Source organism: Musa acuminata, chromosome BXJ3-6 (genome assembly GCF_036884655.1).
Source record: "Musa acuminata AAA Group cultivar baxijiao chromosome BXJ3-6, Cavendish_Baxijiao_AAA, whole genome shotgun sequence".
NCBI lineage: Eukaryota > Viridiplantae > Streptophyta > Magnoliopsida > Zingiberales > Musaceae > Musa > Musa acuminata.
In genome coordinates, this window is record NC_088354.1 from 19,816,078 (window position 1) to 19,836,384 (window position 20,307).

General features: G+C 38.6%; 1 protein-coding gene across 1 annotated transcript; it reads right to left on the reverse strand.

Annotated features, from left to right (window-relative positions):
- Positions 1-518: 518 nt before the first annotated feature.
- On the reverse strand, positions 519-18,525 carry LOC103988841 (ADP-ribosylation factor-like protein 8c). Its single transcript, XM_009407498.3, has 6 exons — positions 18,297-18,525; positions 7,755-7,836; positions 7,582-7,614; positions 7,377-7,498; positions 892-1,053; positions 519-799 (listed from the first exon to the last, which is right to left on the reverse strand). Exons 1-6 carry the CDS (start codon positions 18,332-18,334, stop codon positions 682-684), a joined length of 555 nt encoding a protein of 184 aa, XP_009405773.1. The 5' UTR covers positions 18,335-18,525; the 3' UTR covers positions 519-681.
- Between the last annotated feature and the right edge of the window lie 1,782 nt (positions 18,526-20,307).

The window sequence follows — 20,307 nt, forward strand, 5'->3', positions numbered from 1 at the left end:
TCTTGATCCTAACAGGTTAGAAATATGAGTCTTAAGTAAGAGTCCTATTAGAGTTAGGGTTTAAAAGCCCTATAAATAATCATGTATGCATCATTTTTTCTCAAAAAATAGATGAATCTTTTTAATAGCCTTTGAGTAACAACCTGGAGGAAGAAACCTCTATAGAATTCCAAGGAGACCAATCCTCTAAAGAGATCAACCCCAAACTTAGAATCCGCAAAAGTTTTAACATATATATCCATCGATTGATCCAATTATTACTTAATTCATTTGAATATTAAAATTTTGACTCTTAATCTAATAATTATCTTTATAAATAATTTAATATGAATAAAAAAATATTCAAAACATCCTAAAGTTGATCCATAAAAGCCTGAAAAGAAAAATTAAAGCCTGAAAAGGATTCAATACGAAGCCTTTGCTTATTTGACAGAGGCTTTAATTACTCATATAACAAAAGCACAACATTCTAATTGTAAAATTTCAAATCTGATATACTATCAACTATACAAACTGTGTAGACAAGTACCCTTTTACTAATTATGAACCATCAAAATACAAGCAGATATCCAGAATTCTTGTGTTGCTCTTAAAATCATGAATCACAAATTTGAAATAAGCATTATTTACTTCAGAACAGATTCCTACAAGCAACCCAAACACACCACAGGTGGTAATCCATTACTTTGCTTTCCTTGCATGCTTGATGAGCCAATCAATAACCATGTCTATGTTAACTGATTCCTTGCATGAGATCATGTGGCAGCAGACTTCCCTATCCTTGATGTGTTCCAGCCCCCTAGATAACAAATCAACACCAAGAAGAATGACACATCAAAGAAATAAGAAATATTGTTGAATAAACAATGTGTAGTACGTAAGAATACTAACAAGAGGTCCACTAACGCCTGTTGGGAAAGAGCTTCTGATTTGTCGATTTTATTGCCAAGAACAAGCAAGGGGATTCCACTGAGGGATGGCTTCATCAGCAGCTCATGCAATTCACTTTTGGATATGGGCACACTGTCTCTGTCTGCTGCGTCTACCACATATCTGTCAGAATTTTGGAAGCACAAATGTAGCAATAAGAAAGCTGAAACATTACTCCCGAAGAGTCTAAATGCCCGTCACTCATCTTAGAAGACAAAAAGCATTTCAACATTTGCCAGCTTTGTATATGGGGCATTTGGCTCCGCCATCTAGGGGTGTCAAAGTCATGTTGAGTTGAGATGCATATACTAGAACAGAATTTTCAACCCATACCCATACCATTTAATAATTATGTCAAAAGTTTAAATCCAAACCCAGCCCAACAATTACACATGCTATTTCACCTAACCTGCATAATAGATTTGACCTATTTACACTACCTGAACTCCTCACACAAGCTAGTCAGGCCAGCAATGACAAAATCTGCTATTTATAAGACTGATATTATTGACATGTTAATCTGAAGATGACAAATAACACATTTAACTTTACTACTAATCAAGTCACTTCAAGTATGTCATGCCAATACTCTTAATATGAATCTGACAGTAAGTGGGTTTCCAGTGGTGGACAGGTTAGCAACGCCCAAGTACTTAACCTTCAAGCAGTTGCTAATACCCCATAAACCAAGTAAAAGTAAGTATCTTCTGAAGATAGATGTCAGAAGGCTCCCCCTGCTGGCTCCGGCAATAAGGGCAAGGAGATGGTAGTAGCCTCCTCTTTGGTATCCGATCCCAGGCTGAAGAGGCCAGTGTGCCATCCTGATCCTAGGGCCGCTTCATCCTTCCCAGCAGAATGCTTCTTGTGACTACGTTCCTGCATCTCATGGTCGATCTATTGCTGGTGTTGTTGCCTGTGAGATGATCTGGGCTCAAATGCTTGTAGGTTCCTCTACTTGTCCAGCATCAGGCTCCTTTCTTGTCTTCCTGTGTTTACAACTGGATTTGTGTCTTCCACAAATTTTGTTGAGTTTGATGAAGCATGCCTTGAGGAATGTCGAAATGCTTGGGTTTTTAGCTTGGTGCGTCGTTTCCTCCAGCATCCTCCTCCCTTAGATTTTCTTAGATCAGCTTTCTCATTTGTGGAAATACTTCTCCCCTCATTGACATGGCTAGGGGTTTTTTCCTTTTTTTGCTTCCCTTGGAAGGTGAGGTGAGGTGCTTCATCTTATGCCCTAGAGTGCCAACTTTCAATCGCTCACCTAAAGGACTCTACCGACCCTAGTTTGGGTTCAGTTTGTTGGCTTACCATTTGAACACTGGAATCATGATTGTGTTTTTTGTATAGTTTTCTTACTAGGTATCCCCTTCACATTGACAAGCATCCTTTTTTCTTCGAACAGGGTAATTTCCCGAGGTCGATCATTCTTATGATACAGGACAGTAGGTTAGTGGCAACACTAGTTCTGGTATACTCCAACCTCCCCAGACCACAGTTATATGCCCCTTAGGAGACTCTTCAGGCGTGTTGTTCATGATGCTTAAGCAACAACTATTACCACACTGATGCACCAATGGCATATAGTCTACTAGTACAATAAGCCATATGACTAGTTTAAGATTAACTCCGGAGGGCATACCATATTGATATACAAATTCAAAGGATCGAGGAACTCGATCAACCAGATATGGATACCTATCATTCAATTTGAGGTGTATACAAGTTGCTTTAGTTTATTACTTAATTTTCTTAAATCTACAAGTTTTGAAATGGAGTCTAACGTTACTCGTATTTTTATGGATGATTCAACATTAAAGAAACAAACATGCTTCAAAATTGCTACTCAATATCAAAAAAAGTTAAATTCACTAACTAAACCTTATTTTGACTCTATTCTTATTGAAATATAATTAAAATTGCATTCAAGTTTATTTAAAAGGCTTAAAATGAGTCTTTTCTATTTTAAAAATATTTTTAGGCATTTTTGGTGGTTTTTTGGATTTGTTGGTACATACCATGGTTTTCGTACTGGTGTATTGATCAATTGTTGGTACAGTACGTACTGAGCTGTACCGAACGTACCGACACACGGTACACTAGGGTCTACCAATGTACAACCCGTACCGATCCTCTGTCGAACTGGTACATACCGCCCGTACCGAGCGGTACGCTCCGGTATGTCAAACCTTGGTACATACTAACATATCGACATATGATACATCAATATAGATTGGTATGTTGTTCGTATTGGATTCAGGTTCAACAATCCGACGATCCGACATCCCACCTCGGGGATGGAAGTTTTGGTGGAGGAGATAGATATCTTCACTAAAAATCAAGCATAAAAACTAAAAGGAAAATTACCCACTATTGCTCGTAGGATTAAAGTGACACTACAAGGGCTAAGCAACAAAATAAAAGCACAAAAGAGATTAATAAGTGCGTAAGAATGAAAGTTGTCTTTAGATTGGTGCTCTCGACAGATTACGGATCACTATCGATTTTAGTCTCCTCTCTTGCTGCAACATGAGGTTTGGACATGAGGTAGTCGGGTTTTGGGACTTCCCACAACTAGATGAAGTTTAGATGGACTTCAACTGTTGGAACTCAAGGAAGAAGGTGCTGCAGTTAGAGATTTGCAGCACCTTGCATAATTTCTCCTTTCTTTTCTTGCTCTTAGTCAACTGGGGCTCCTTACTGTTGCTTCTTGGGATGCTGTAGAGGGGCTCTCCTCCCTCTTTTATTGCTAAGGTGGGGCAAAAGTCCAAGCAGTTTAGGACATTCCTTATAGGGCAAGTGCACAGTCTTCTACTCCGAGGAGTGTGCCTCCCTTGCATGGTGGCTGCTCCTATTTGGGTGACGGCTGCCCTTGATCAAGGACGATCTAAAATCAAGGGCCAATCCCTTTCCAAGGGCCTCTTGAAGCCTCAAAGCCCTATCGGCCAAGCAAAGCGCATATCACAACAGCCCACTCACCTTAATCCTAGTTCTAGTAGGACTAGGATTAAGGCAACCCTCATCCAAATATAGGCAGCCACCAAGGGAGGCGTACTCCTACTTGAAGGAGAAGGTGCATAGCGCTACAAGGAAAGTCCTAAAACCCTTAGGAATCCTGCCCTATCTATACTATAAAAGAGGGAGGAGAGACCCATCAAAAGCATCCCCAAGTCAGATCAATCCCAATCTTAGTCGGGCAGCTTCCATTAAAACTTTGGATGCCCTTAATCCTATATATCTAAGGGGTTGCAGCCCCTTTGAAATCAATCCAAGTCGTGCCCCCTCTCAAGAAGCCAGTCGGCCCCAAGCTGAGAAGAGAGGAGAAAAGAAGAGAAAGAGAAGAGGACAGTAGTGCCCTTCTTCCTTCTATCTATCCTTCTAGTCGGCCTAGGATAGCTTACTAGCCAAGAGTAGAGGCAGAAGAAGGAGAGAAGAGGAAGAATACCTCGGCAACCCTTCTCCAGCAATACCCAAGATCAGCAATCAAGGAGCCATCTTCTTTTAGCCTGCGGTAAAAATCTATAGCAAAGAACCAACATCAACGAACGGCTTCATCTTTGTCCTCGACATTCAAAGACACAACAACCCTTCCACAACCCTATCAGAGGTGTTGTCAGTTTGGTGAGATGAGGAAAGAAAGGGGGAACCGATAGCAAGCATTCTGCAGTGATCTGTCTACGCTTGTCACGTGAGAACTTTTGACCAATCATCGCTCAAGAACTCTTTGCTTTAGTTCTCTGTTTAAGGCACTTTAAATTCACAACAAGAGTAGATTAGTGGCCTACAAACCACACCTCATCCAAAAAGATGTGGGGATGAGGATAAATTAGTAGTGCAAATTTCGCTTCGTCACTACCAGCAAATACATCGATGAGGTATTATGCAAAGTGGTGCCCCTTGACATATGTCAGGTAATCTTTGAAAGTCCGTACCCTTGGGACCGAGATGTTACGTTTTACCAATGGCCCCAACAATATAAACGCGTAATTGTAATGTTAGTCATAGCAAAAGGTTCATCATCAAGCGAGAAAAGAGCGAACATGCAGTCGATCTTATGACAATCAGCCAAATAAAAAGGATGATGAAAGTATGATAAAGATTTGTGCTAATACTCATCCAGCTAGTCGAAGCGAGAACGCACACCTTATCCTTATAATCAGCATACAAGAAAGGGGACAATAGTAAGTTACAAGAACTCACCAGCAGGTATCCAGATCTTTTCACCAATAACAATAGACTACCTCAGTGGCAAGTGACAAAGCACGAAATATAGCTCATCTGGGACACACCATTACCGAACTCAACATGTATCATAGCTTAGTTTTAAAAAAGAAAAAATTGACAACAAGTGGTTAAGGTAACCAAGAGCAGCAGCATCCAACCAAGTTGTTCCCCCTTTCGATCACTGATGGTGATGGTGTCGAATAAGGACAGAGGATGGTGCACGTGCATTGACAACCGTGGCTAGAATGAGATCCCAATGGGAAATTGGTATCCCCTACCATGGATTGATGATCTACTAGACCACCTCCAACACACCACCATCTTAACCAAATCGGACCTTAAGTCAGGCTATCATCAAGTCTGAGTTCGAGAAGATACACGGAAGACAGCTTCAATATGTGTCAAGGGTTGTTCGAGTGGCTAGTCATGCCATTCAAACTTTGCAATGCCCCAGCCACATTTATGCGATTGACGGACCATGTGCTATGTCCACACATTGGTGACTTCGTCATCATCTACCTCGATGACATTCTCATCAATCGATGATCAAAGGATGAACATATTGAGCACACCAATCAAGACAAAACATATTAAGCACACATATAAGGTGTTTAACCATTTGGAGAAACACCAAGTGTAGCTCAACCCAAAGTAGTGTGAGTTAGGGAAACAAACCCTTGTCTACCTTGGCCATAACAGACACCCGCGAAGAAAAGCATTGTGTTTCATCAACAGACTGTCACGACCTTAGCTGGAATTGCCTAAGGCGTGCGGCACCCTTGCGGCCAAACGACGCGAACTGGTTCGTTGAACGGAGTTGTTGCGGGTGCGCGACGACCGTTCGTGACAAGACGGATGGACAAACGAAAGTAGTGAATCACATGATGGTACGAGGACACAAATCACATCATCTGAAGACATTAGACAGAAGCCTACGATATTTGTAAGTCTCATTCAATCGAGCAATACACAAGTCCATGACCAAATCATCATTCAAGGTATTATTAGGCTACTTACCTCAAAGCAACATCATTCAAGGTAGTTTATGATCGATTCAACATCACAAACCTCCAAAGAAGGCAATGTAGCACTACAAGCCAAGAAATTTCTTGAGCACATCCGACAAGTGCACAAGGATGTTGAACAACTTCAATGGGCTCAGTAAAAATACAAGGTGCGATATGACCGACACTGTGTTGAGGGTCAATTCTAAGAAGGTGACCTCGAAGGAAGAAATGGTTAAAAAGAGAAGGAAAGAAACTCAATCTCATCCGATATGGACCATTCAAAGTATTGAAGTAGATTAGAAACAACACTTGTCAACTCAAGGTACCTCCATACATGGAGATGTACTCAATTACGAATGTGGAGAACTTGAAGGCATTCATGTCATCGATGTTAAATGACGAGCCAAGCAAGGCGCTGCCTTTGATATGTAATTTGATGGCCGACCAAGAGAAGACTTTGGACGAAAACTCCATCATTGAAAAGAAGGTAACTACTACAAGACGAGGCAACAAAACAGCATAGAATGCAAAGGGCAAAATTTGAGTTTAGCAAGGTGGTTCACGAAAGAAACTAGCGAAGTAGGGTTTACCATCTTTAAACAAGAGTTGAATCACCAAATTGGGGGAGACCAAGGACAATCAACCCTCAAGTCCAAGTTTAGTCGGCCCAAAAACTCAAAAACTCAAGCCCAAGATTAATTCAAGTTAGACTCAAATCAGAAGTCCCTTCTGTGAGACTAAGAGTTGGACTCTGTTTGAGAATCTTTCTCTAATTAGAAGTCTTCCCCTCGACAAAAGTAAAGAAGGGTCAGTAGCCCTAGGATGGAGGACAAAAGAGAGAATTGATAGCAAGAGAGAAGCCTCAAAAGCTGAGCTTGTTCAAGAAGTCCATGCTATTGCTAAGTCCAAGGTTGTTGCTCAAGAAGTTTTTTGCAATTGCATGATTAGGCATTCCTTTTTCAATAAGCAATCTACATTTTTCTCTTTCAGAGTTATCTTCTTTCAACTTCACTATCAATCCTCCCACAAATCATAAATCCGCAATCTACTCTAAGGATTTTATCACAAGTCCTTCCCCAAATGGATCTTAAAATTATTCTATGTTCTGACTTATCACATGAGACAATCTACAGTTATCTTACGATCATGACATTTGAATTCTTTGCACTAAGAATCAATTTGGTATTGCGAAATAGGTAGTTGATGCAGGGAAGTTACAGAATTGCAGAGACTCCACGACAGTATCGCTCCCACATTGTGCGAAATCTCCGTTGCCCTCCTAGATCCCAGAGTTTTATGGTAACATTTCCCTTTGTAACTTTCCGCATGTTGAAACCCACCTGGTTTTCAGAAGCAGAATAAGGGCAGACTTACAGTTTATCAAATCACATGTTAAAAGCATATTTTGAGGTAAAGTACATACAGTAGGAATCATGTCCTCGCTGTAGCCACCAGTCTAATGAATTCAGAATGCTTATGGTTAAAAAAGGAAGGTAACTATTCAACTTAAGAAAAGAGAAAAGGTTTATTTGAAAAAGAGAAGAAAAATATTTAATAACAAAATTATTGTAAGGAAAAAAGATTTACACAACTCACAGCAATAGCATTAACAAGCGATGTCTTTCCTGCATTTTGAAGGCCAATTAACGAAAGTTCCATTTCCTGCTTGAAAAACAAACTGAAGTGGAAACTGTTAAAATTAGAACCAGATCTTGATCATGAGGCTTCTAATATAGTTACTTCCAACAACATATAAATAAAATCAATATAGCAATTTCAAAGTTGAAACATTAATAGGGAATTAGTTTTAGGATGAAAAAAGAAAATTTGTACCAATATTCTTCATGCCATATCCATAACCAGCAAAAAAAGGGAAAAACTTGGCTCAAGTATGCACAAAATTATGAGTCAGCTGATGTTAGATATATAGATTGATATGTACATGATAATTCATAGTCACAAACTCTGGTCATATGTTGTCTGATGTCCACTAAAGAATTAATTGTAATACACTGGCCATCCTAATAGGCTCTCACACTTCAGCCAACTTTTAAGAGTAACATAGCTTTAAGCATCAGCATGTTTGGGCTGAGTGCTTACCGATAATTGATTCAGCTAGTAACTGTACAGATATGTTAGACAATCTAAAGAAGTTGGGCAACACCAGTCCAACAACTGGATCTGTTCATTTTGTTTTACTTGTCTATAATTTTTCCTGATTTATCTTCCTTATCTTTCCCCGATGTACAGGATTTTTCACATGTTTGCTCACAATTACATGAGAGAGTGCGGCATAACAATAGAATCTCACCAAAGAGGAGAAGACAAAAAAAGGTATCGTTGAAAATAAGGTCATCAATTTCGAATAATATCGCCCGTACCAGGTGGTACGTACCGGTCCATCAGTAGACCGGTACACGGACCGCCCATTACCGAGCGGAATATATATATATATATATATATATATATATAGAGGCGACGTTGCTGAGGCGATGTCGCATCGTTTTTCTACGACGTCGCCCCGCTTGGGGAGAAGAGAGAGGCGACATCGCCAAATTATATATATATATATATATATATATATATATATAAAATTCGGCGACGTCGCTTCAGCAACATCGCCTCATGTGGGGAGAAGAGAGGCAACGTTGCTGAATTTTTTTACTTTATATATATATATATATATATATATATATATATATATATATATATATATATATATATATATATATATATATATATATATATATAATTCTCAAAATCAGTTGAATTTTTCTTTTTAGTTTTTCATTTTGATCATAAACACCTGTTCCCATGTTCAGAACATCATGGCCCATTGGCATGCCCTCTTCCAATGTGTTAGGACTCTAGCTTGGAGAGTCCTAATTGAGAGGGATATTCATGTAAAACTGTTAGGACTCTAGCTAAGAGAGTCCTAATTGAGAGGGACATTCTATTAGGACCCTAGCTAGGAGAGTCCTAATTGAGAGGGCATTCATGTAGGAGGTTTTTTCTTAGAGAAGAATTAGGAGTTGTAAGGGAATAGGAGTCTTGAGTAGGAGTCCTATTAGGAGTTGGTTAGAAGTAAGAGTCTTAAGTAAGAGTCCTATTAGGAGTTAGGGTTTAGAAGCCCTATAAATAGTCATGTATTCCTTCTCTTTTCATAAGCAATAGATGAATCTTTTCTGCAGCCTTTGAGCAGCAACTTGGAGGGAGGAACCCCTATAGAGTTCCAAGGAGGCCGATCCCCTAAAGAGATCAACCCCAAGTTTAGAATCTGCAAGGGTTCTAACACCTGGTATCAGAGCAGCGTTCTTGGCATCTCGCTGCCCTTTCACAGCCATCCATCAACCCTCCACAACCATCCAAAGCAATTCCCACAATTGCTTAAAAGATCGTCACCGAATTCCGCCATCTCCACCACCAAGGATCATCCTTTGATCTCCCCGTGAATTGCAACAGGTTCTGGTTTCCTACCTTACTGCTACTGCAATTTAGTTATCCTTATTCGAAAATCCAAAAAAAAAAAATCGTTCCTATATTGCTGCATAAACTTTTCATCACAAAGTTTTCATCTCTACGACGAAAGATACATTGCAAAATTCCAGCCGCATAGCACCATCTGTTTGATCTTGCTACTGTGCTTTTTCTATCCAAATTTCTACAAAATTTTTATGACATCTTTGACACTTCTTAACAGTGGATTTCCCTTTGGATTCATCAAAAAATTCTCAATATAAACTACTGATCTTTTATGTCCAATCTGCTGCACTTGAATTGCAGAATTCAAGCCGCATAGCACCATCTGTTTGATCTTGCTACTGTGCTTTTTCTATCCAAATTTCTACGAAATTTTTATGACATCTTTGACACTTCCTAACAGTAGATTTCCCTTTGGTTTCATCGAAAAATTCTCAATATAAACTACTGATCTTTTATGTCCAATCTGCTGCACTTGAAAATCTATGCTGCAGAAAATTTCAGCTGCATATCGTTGCCTTAACCCATCTATTTGCAATCTTTTTTGAATAAAATTTCTTATAGACTTCATATATCATCTTGGCTTCCATCTAAGATTGATCTATTAAGAAATTCATCTCTAAAAACGATTTTATGTTGCTGCAAATTTTCATCGTAACCTGCTGAAATTTTTCGACGATAATTCTTCAATTGCAACTTGCACCAATTTCTTTGCTGTTATACTGCCGAAATTTTCTTGATTAAATTAGATATCCTTGCTGTCATATAAACTGTGATTTTGCTATCAATTCCCTCCTCAATTCTCTTAAGTTTTTGGTGGAAATTAAGTCGAGAAACCATTGTTTCTTCGACGATAATTCTACTCTTACAAGACAGCACATACTTGCTGCAACTTCCAAACCTTTGCTACCATCTACCACAGATCCAAAACTTTCATCCACAGCCCTAAAACTCTACCAAACCACACTCTCAAACTGCACCCAAAACAGCCACAAAATAAGCCTAAACCGTAGCCTACATCCACCAATCCACCAACACTTTCGACCATCACTTCTCTCAACCTATACATGCCTTTAACCCAACAGTAAAAGAGAGATCTTAACATCATTGATTTGGGGCCATATACTATGGCATCTAAGGAGGCAATCAATGCTAAATTCGAAGCCTTGGAGGCGCGAATGGAGGATAAGATTCGGACGCTCTTTACCGAACTCAGATTGGGCCGACCACTAAGCCCAAAGAAATCATATCAAGGAGAGAGCTTTGCCCAATCACACCAAGCCCGAAGAGATGACTTCCAAGAGAGGGGAAGCTCTATGACCAACCTCAACTATCCATGCATGAGAGTGGACTTCCCTAGATGGGAAGAAGGAGACCCGATTGGTTGGATTTCGCACGCGGAGCGATATTTTCGGTACCACAAAATCGCGGATGTATCTATGGTGAAAATTGCAGCTATACATCTTGAAGGGGATGCTATTCAGTGGTTTGACTGGTTTGAACATACTTATGAAGTCCTTTCATGGCGACAATTCAAAGAAGAACTGCTGATTCGCTTCAGACCAACCGATTACGAGAATATTGACGAACAACTAGCAAAGATCCGACAAACCTCCACCATTCAGGAGTACCAAACCAGGTTTGAAAGGTTATCTAATCAAAATCATGATTGGTCTCAAAAACAGCTATTGAGGACCTTCATTGAGGGCTTGAAGCCGGAGATCCGAGGAGAAGTTAAAGCGCGACAACCGTACACGCTTATGGCAGCCATCTCTTTCGCACGACATCAAGAGGAGCAATTGAACCATGAAGCTCGGAGGACTAGGGTCACTCCTCAACCAGTAATATTGAAGCCCTCAGCCCCCCCTATTGTCGACCAAGTCCCTGCACCAAAGAGGTTAACAGGAGAAGAGCTTCGGGAGCGATATGCGAAGGGGTTATGTTGGCATTGTGACGAGCCGTGGAGCCGTGAGCATCGCTGTAGTAAAGGAGGACTTCTTATGATTGAACCGATAGAAGAAGAGGTCATTGAACATCCAAAAGAGAGCTTTGAACATGAAGAAGAAGATGTAGAAGAAGAGCCACAACCGACCGAAGTTACGGTACATACACTAGCTAGCTACTCAAACCAGCAAACGATGAAAATTGGAGGCCTTCTCAAACAACAACCAATCACTGTTCTCATCGACACGGGCAGTACTACTAACTTCCTAAATAGTAAGCTTACTGTTCGGATATCATTACCTATCGAGAATCGCTGCAGGTTTGATGTTAAGGTCACCGACAGACGGATTTTGAATTGTGATCATAGGCGCTTGCAGGAGAAACTATTGCTACAGGACCAAGAGATAATTGCAGATTTCTTCCTTCTCCCTCTTAACAATCATGAGGCCATGCTCATAATTAAATGGTTGACGACATTAGGTGATATTTCCTGGAATTTTATGAAACTAATTATGAAATTTTACAGTAAGGAGAAACAGGTGACATTGCACGGGAAACGTGGGGGCGACATAACAACGATTTGCACACAACAAATGGAGAATGTTTTGCATAAAGCATGCAGCGGCTTTTTGGTACAACTTGAGCAGCAAACTAAGGGAGAGCCAATAGAATTTGAAGATCCAAATCTACTTCCTTTGCTTGCTGAATTTTCAAATATATTTGACGAACCGCGCAACCTACCTCTTACCTGTCGGCATGATCATTGTATAATGATTCTTCCAGGCAAATCTTCAGCAAATGCTCAGCCATATCAGTATCCACATCTCCAGAAGGATGAAATAGAAAGGATTATAAAAGAGATGCTCGAAACAGGAGTTATTCGGCCACGTTGCAACCTCTACTCTTCGCCGGTGCTACTTGTACGCAAGAAGGACGGAACAAGGCGAATATGTGTTGATTACCGAGCTCTCAATGGCATAATAGTAGATGAATTGCTAGATGAAAGGGAGCACAAATCTTTACAAAGCTGGACCTTTGATCCGGGTATCATCAAATACGAGCATGCGAAGAAGACATACGGAAAACCACCTTTTGAACACACAACAACCATGAATTTTTGCTTTCTGCAACAAAAGGTGGAATATCTTGGGCATATCATATCAGAGGAAGGTGTGGCAGTAGACCCCTTCAAAATTGGAGCAATGCAAAACTGGCCGACCTCGAGAAACATAAAATTGCTACATGGCTTTCTGGGTTTAACAGGCTACTACCGCAAGTTCGTGAAAAACTATGGAAAGATCAGTGCACCACTTACTTCCTTACTAGAAAAAGATGTCTTCCAATGGTTGGACAGAGCCTCCACTGCCTTCGACAAACTTAAGGCAGCCATGACGACGACGCCGGTGTTAACACTACCAGATTTCAACCGACCCTTCATTATTGAGGCCGACACATCTGGAGTCAGAATTGGAGTCATTCTCATGCAAGATGGTCGACCACTCGCATACACTAGCAAGGCATTATCTCCCTCCTATCAAAATAAGTCAACATATGATAAGGAGATGCTCGCCATTATGCGCGCAGCAACGAGGTGGAGATTGTACTTGATCAGGCGATACTTTCAAATCAAGACCGACCATAAAAGCCTAAAATATCTCTTGGAGCAGAAGATATCTTCCCCCAAGCAGCAAAAATGGGTAACAAAACTTCTTGGATTTGATTATGAAATAACTTACAAAATGTGGAAAGAGAATGTTGTTGCAGATGCGCTTTCGCAGCTACCTGAGCAAGCTGAATTTTTGGTCGGTTTACTTCCAACCAGTGACTTCCTTGAGGATATTAAGATGGAATGGCAGGAAGATTCGGAGACTAGTAAAAAAAAAAAAAAAAATTTGGAGGAAGCACCAAGCTCCGTGGCTCATTACAATCGGGACTCAAAAGAATTATGCTATAAGGGACGCATTATGCTTGTGACAAATTCTACTTGCATCTTCAAGAGCATATTTTGGACAAAGTTATTCCATATGCAGGGTACTAAATTGAAAAGGAGTACGACATATCACCCACAAACCAACAGCCAGACATAAGTTTTAAATAGGTGCTTGGAGACAGCCCAAAGCCATCCACCAAATATGACTACCCAAAGAGAACTCCAGACCCAGCCAAGTGCCATTATTGATCGACGGATCGTGACTCGACGACGACGACCCACTAATGAAGTGCTACTACAGTGGGCGAACCTACCAATAGAAGATGCCACTTGGGAGAACTATGATGACATGAAGATCAAATTTCCAGAATTCATGAATCATCAGCCTCGAGGACAAGGCTGATTTGAAGAGGGCGGGTCTGTTAGGACTCTAGCTTGGAGAGTCCTAATTGAGAGGGATATTCATGTAAAACTGTTAGGACTCTAGCTAAGAGAGTCCTAATTGAGAGGGACATTCTATTAGGACCCTAGCTAGGAGAGTCCTAATTGAGAGGGCATTCATGTAGGAGGTTTTTTCTTAGAGAAGAATTAGGAGTTGTAAGGGAATAGGAGTCTTGAGTAGGAGTCCTATTAGGAGTTGGTTAGAAGTAAGAGTCTTAAGTAAGAGTCCTATTAGGAGTTAGGGTTTAGAAGCCCTATAAATAGTCATGTATTCCTTCTCTTTTCATAAGCAATAGATGAATCTTTTCTGCAGCCTTTGAGCAGCAACTTGGAGGGAGGAACCCCTATAGAGTTCCAAGGAGGCCGATCCCCTAAAGAGATCAACCCCAAGTTTAGAATCTGCAAGGGTTCTAACACAATGCTAGCTGGCAAAGGAGAAGAAGAAGCCTTTTTAAACAACCATATGCTAGGTCCAATCTTACTCATGTAGGACGTGCAATGTTTTGAGACAAGATATACCATTTATGTTGTTTCATTAAAGAAAACAATAGGGTTTCTTGATTATTTATAATAGGAGTTAACCATACGTGCATGTTGCATGATAGGTAGGTCGAAAAGCATGAAAGGACTCAAAATTCCATTATGTGTTCGTTATAACAATCATGGTTTACTATTTCAATATCAGAATCATAACAGTCGCACACTGGATTGGTACGGTTTTAATACATACTAAACATATTCATATATGATAGGTTGGCATATTGATTGCCATGTGTTCAGTCGATCCGGATTGTTCAGACTAAAAATGTCTTGATTTAAGGTTCTTCAAATAAATTCTACCTAATAGAGCAAATGTTCAATAAATATAGGAACCTTTTGACTAGACAATAATAAATAATGAACCAAATCATGTTTCAGATACAGATTACAAACCATATTTAAAAACTGCATAGAAGAGTCATAAACATGATATATTCAGTATTGTCAAAGGCGCTAGACCTAAAAAGTATTAAGATTCCAAAATGTCTGAGACGGCTAGACACTCGCCTAAATGCCACCCAAGCGAAGCAAGGTTTTCACCAATGTAAAATAATTATTATAAATATAATCAATGATGTTTATTATATGAGTTTTATATTATTTCATGTTCAACATATCACCACTGAAACATCAAATTGCATAAGTTTAACTACTAAATCGATGGTACTAAGTATGGCTGCCATGGTTGAAGATCCTAAAACTATAGTGGCAATCCGAAAGAGTGAAGTTATACTATAGGAATGCAAGAGGGATGCACTAGGGCCTCACCTTGCCTCACCCAAGTGCTTAAGCAAGGAGCTGAGTGGCCACATCCATGGATATATTAAATCTAAAATTTAATTTCACTCCTTAAATTATGCCTATTGTCACCAAAATGATCACTTTAAATCCACGAAAGGTGGTTCAAGATCATTGATGTGACTCAAATGTAGATGAAGATTGTGCTATTGATGGTGTCATCCATGAAATTGCTCTCACAACATCTGATACCAATAAACAATTTACCACTAATGTAATATTGTGGTGGTAATCATGGTCTCATCATCATTATAATCAGCATGCAAATCAGATCAGAGTTCTTATTAGATCTGGATTTTTTCAGTAATATTTAGTTATTATGAGGATCACCGAAGCTATTATATTTTTCTCCAAAATCTTGGTTGATCAATCTTCCATTTAGTTGTTGCATAACTATATTAAGTATTAAATGTGAATCCTCATAAGACTACTTGATGCAATATACAGAAACAAGATAGAAGTCAACCAAAACTTTGGGAGATAACTTGTCTTGTTTTTATTAAAAGACATAGGACAACAAGTGTCAAACTGAAAAAGCCTCATGCCAAACCTAATTACAACAACAATGTAAAGTCCCAACTATTTGAGGTTGGGTACACACCAAACGTAATTTTATAATTATATTCCTAACATGTTCTAATCAGAATACAATACAAACAGGCTCAAAACTCTAAAGAAACCAACTAGACTCATTAAGTAATCTCACAATCCACAATCAAATAAGGTAAAGAATAATTTAACAAGAAAACTCTTCCCAATATATTACTAAATATTCATTTGAAAATATCAGAAAAATAAAAAAGACAAATATACCCAATTAACTTTAGTTTAATTAAACCTATGGCTGAAGGTTATACAATAGAAAAGGACTCAATTGACAACTTAAACATATCAGATACCTACAAGTCTGCTCAGTCCATGTTCTTGGATTACTTAATGAAACAAGCCTACAAAACTCTTAAGATACCCATTGTATTCTTTCCAGAATTGTAAACAATGGTGTGCATATGTTACCAAAATTCAAAGAGCAAAACCAAGTACAACAAAAGTGAAATTATACTAACATAATAATCAAAAGGTAGCCTAAATTGTTCACCAAATTAACACCTCAAACAAGGAGATATTCTTTTATGATATGACATGAGAAGGACGAAATAGGACTCTGAAGATAAAAGATAGTCATTGTAGTGAAATTAAACAATATTATCAATCCTATTCGCAATGCATTGTGATACTTCACATTAACGAAAGAACTTAATCCTGCAGTTAACTAACTAATGAACCTTGTGAATCTACAATATGTTTCAAAATAATGACAAGCATAGAAACAACAAGGTCCCATTGACTGGTTTCTAAAAGGAAGCAACTATGAAGGTAATTAAAAAAAACTTAGTTTAAAAACACATCAAGAATAATATATAGAAGTTTGCATAATGGGGACCTAAGTAGACCATAGGAAATTAGCATAAATGCTATGGGAGGGTAAGTGTACCTCTTTGGTACATGGAGCTATCCTACCTACTTTATTCTTCTCTTCTTCTCTCTAGTTATCTTTTCTTCTTCTTCATCTTCCATTGCTCTGCTTCTCCTCCCTATCATGTTACCACTTCCTCCCATCCACTATCAGTAATCCTCTCTCTCTTACTCTCTCTAGTGGTTTGGTCAATACTAACCAGTATTAGCATATACTAATACTTGGAATAATGTGACTAGTAACATACTGATCCAATCATCAATAACAGATTGAAATTTCATTCCATGTTAAAATAATTACTCTAAAAACATAATATGTCAAGAATCAAAAGAAGATAACAAAAACTTGTGATAAATAAAGTGGCATTGATGATGTTGTCTCTCATAGACCATCATAACACCTAAACCATGTGAGAAGCCCCATGATGTTCTAAAAAACAATAGGAGATGGGATATAATAAAAGATTGAGATATAAGAGACCTTTGTCATTTGAAACTTTCATATAACACATTTATATATTATTATGCCAGAAAATCCAGCTTGATCAGAATTCAGAAAATTAATTACGTAGTTAAATTATTAAATGATTTAAAGTCTATCTGATTTATACAAAAGAATTTGTAGAATGATAAACTGAACAATTAAAAATGCTCAACAGAAAACTTAAATGGCACAACATACTTCACAAGACCAAAGAAGAGAAGTCATGCTTTGAAAAGGATGGATGTGAAAAGCATAGTATATATAGTAATTTGTCCGAGTGAAACATTATAGCCATAATCTACAATGTAATTATCATTTCTATCATTTCGATGCCAGTGTTGACAGAAACATTATAGCCATAATCTACAATGTAATTATAGACTAAAATGACAAGTTGATCAGCTAAAACTATCCCATCCATCAGATCTCAACTCTTTATTCTTATTAACTCAATTGGTAAAACGATAGTTACGAAAAGATAAAGAAGCACATGGTTTAAGTACCAAATTTAGGAACTTAAAATTTTACATGAGTTCTTCACGTCAAGGTATCCATATATATATATATATATATATATATATATATATATATATATATATATATATATATATATATATATATATATATATATATATATATACATTGCAAATCAAGTACTTCCACACTAGCACACAAAAGAAAAAGAAAAATAAATAAATATTATGTCATATATCTGCTTTCAAAACCAACAAAGTAAATCCGTATGTCCCATCTGAAAAAGGAAGTAATCTAACAACGAACAAATTTAACAATAGTAATTACTACAAGCGGGAAGGAATAACTTTAATTCACTCGTTTACCAAGGGCATCAAGTTCTGTTGCAAATCCCTAGGATCCATTCAAAATATTATAAAACCAAAAGTAGATGAACTCGAACCGACATATACAAGCAAGCATGCCAGAATTCCGATATCCAACATAAAACCCACACAAACAAGGAGAAAAAAAAGATCCCAACTTTGTTTCGCTTGGTGGAGGGTGCGGGAGGAAGGGAGAGGGGGAAGAGTACCTGCGAAGCCAATTGAGGAAGGAATCCCAAAGGCCCATCTCGAAGGAATTGGAGAAGCCGTCCTCACGGAAAACCCTAGAGATATTGTCTCCCCGAATAAAAAAGAATAGCGAACCGAAGGCCCGTAAGAGTTACTGGGGAAGATGACGGAGCCGTAACAGGGATTTCTTGGCCACGTACAGAGATCGATTTCATCCATAGCTCCTAATTGTGGTTCCACAAAAGCAAACGATGGATTAGAATTATAGCTCTGCTGTTGTCGTTTGTGTTTCACGGGTTTTTTTAATGTTATGTTTTGCTTTTGTGGTCTCGAAAGTAAATGATTTATTAAAATAAGATAATTCTAAAAAAATAGTAATAAGCTTTTACTCCCCTTATTTAGTTTTTATCAAGAAATTTTTCTTAGGTTTAGGTTAAAATATTTTTAATAAAATCATAAAATATGAAAGACTCCACTAATGTCTAAAAGGCTTATATTCTTTCTCATTATCATTCGTCATCCCTCGTCAACGACAATAACCCTCTCCATGACGTAATTGATGGTCTTCCAAGCCATTGGGCCTATCGCTGGAGTTGGAGTGCATCATAATCGCCTCATTACTATGTGTGTCCCCATTGCTATCAAGGCATATAGGACCAATGGACAATTTATTAGGATCGAGTCGATACTAAGAGAGAGGATGAATTATGTTGAATCTCGGATTTTGATGATGAAACCAATTGATAGTGTTTATGATTTGATCCGCGTTTTGAGTAACTTAGGAAGCTTCGATCATGGAGAGACAATTAAAGTAAGAAGAATCATGTTGGGCCGGAGTGAAAATATGTCAGAAGATTGGACGTCAAGCTGGAGGAGCGATCGACGTATCGACAGAAGGCCTTAGGCCATGGGATCGGGCATCGATCCATGAAGAGTGAAAATTAGGCCAAGGAAATTAGAGTTGCGGAGGTCAATTGGCCGATTGGGCAATAGGCCGTAAGAGAGGACGATGCGTCGAAGAATTGGACGAGGCGTCAATGAACCAATGACATATTGGACAATATTTGATTAGCTTAGTAATAATTGTCTAAATCGAAGTAGGCTTTAAGCGTGCATGATTAACTACGATAGCGATCAAGGTATAAAGCAAAATGAATTCCTAAAGTCAAGAATGAGATTTCGTTGGGAGTTCGAGAGTTCATCAGAAGTCCGGACATTCATCAAAAATTCTGCCAGAATTGATCGAGAAGTCCAGGAGCTTGCTAAAGAAGCTCGTCGGAACTCACCACGAAGATCATCGTGAAGTCCAAGAGCTTGCCGAAAGTCCGTTGGAACATTGCCGAGAGATCGTCAGAAGTTCGTCGGAAGATCTTCGGAAGCTCACTGGAAGAAACCTAGACTAATCAGATTTATTTGCTTTGTATATGTCTTAAAATTCGTAGTTAGCATATAATTATAATGTAATTAGACAAACTCAATTAAGGGCCAATTGGGCCTATGTTTGGGTTGTGTTGGGCCAAGTGGAAGGCCCAAATAGTGACCCAACAGGTGGAACCATCGTGGCATAGTCTCCGAGACTGTGTCAGGTGGTGGTACCGCCTAGACACAGTATCCGAGAGACTGTTAGACGGTGGTACCGCCCAGTGGTAGGGTGTCAAGCGATGGTACCGTCGGTCTGGATGGTGGGACGAAAAGAGCACTCAAAGTGACGTGGGACGAAACAAGTGCATCCGAAGAAGAGGAGCAAATCGATGAAGACGAAACGACAAACTTTGCTTTGGTGACTCTCGACTATGAGGTAAAAACTCAAACGAAACCCCCTTAGTTTATTTTAAAATTACTTGATGTATTTCATATGTTATTTTAAAATTAGTTAGTAATATATATATATATATATATATATATATATATATATATATAATAAATAAAAGGGGATCATGCTTTTCTTTTTCTAGCTAATTTTGAAAATGATAATGACAATTACATGTTTTATGAAAATACAACAAAATGTTAGATTTAAATCTAATGATT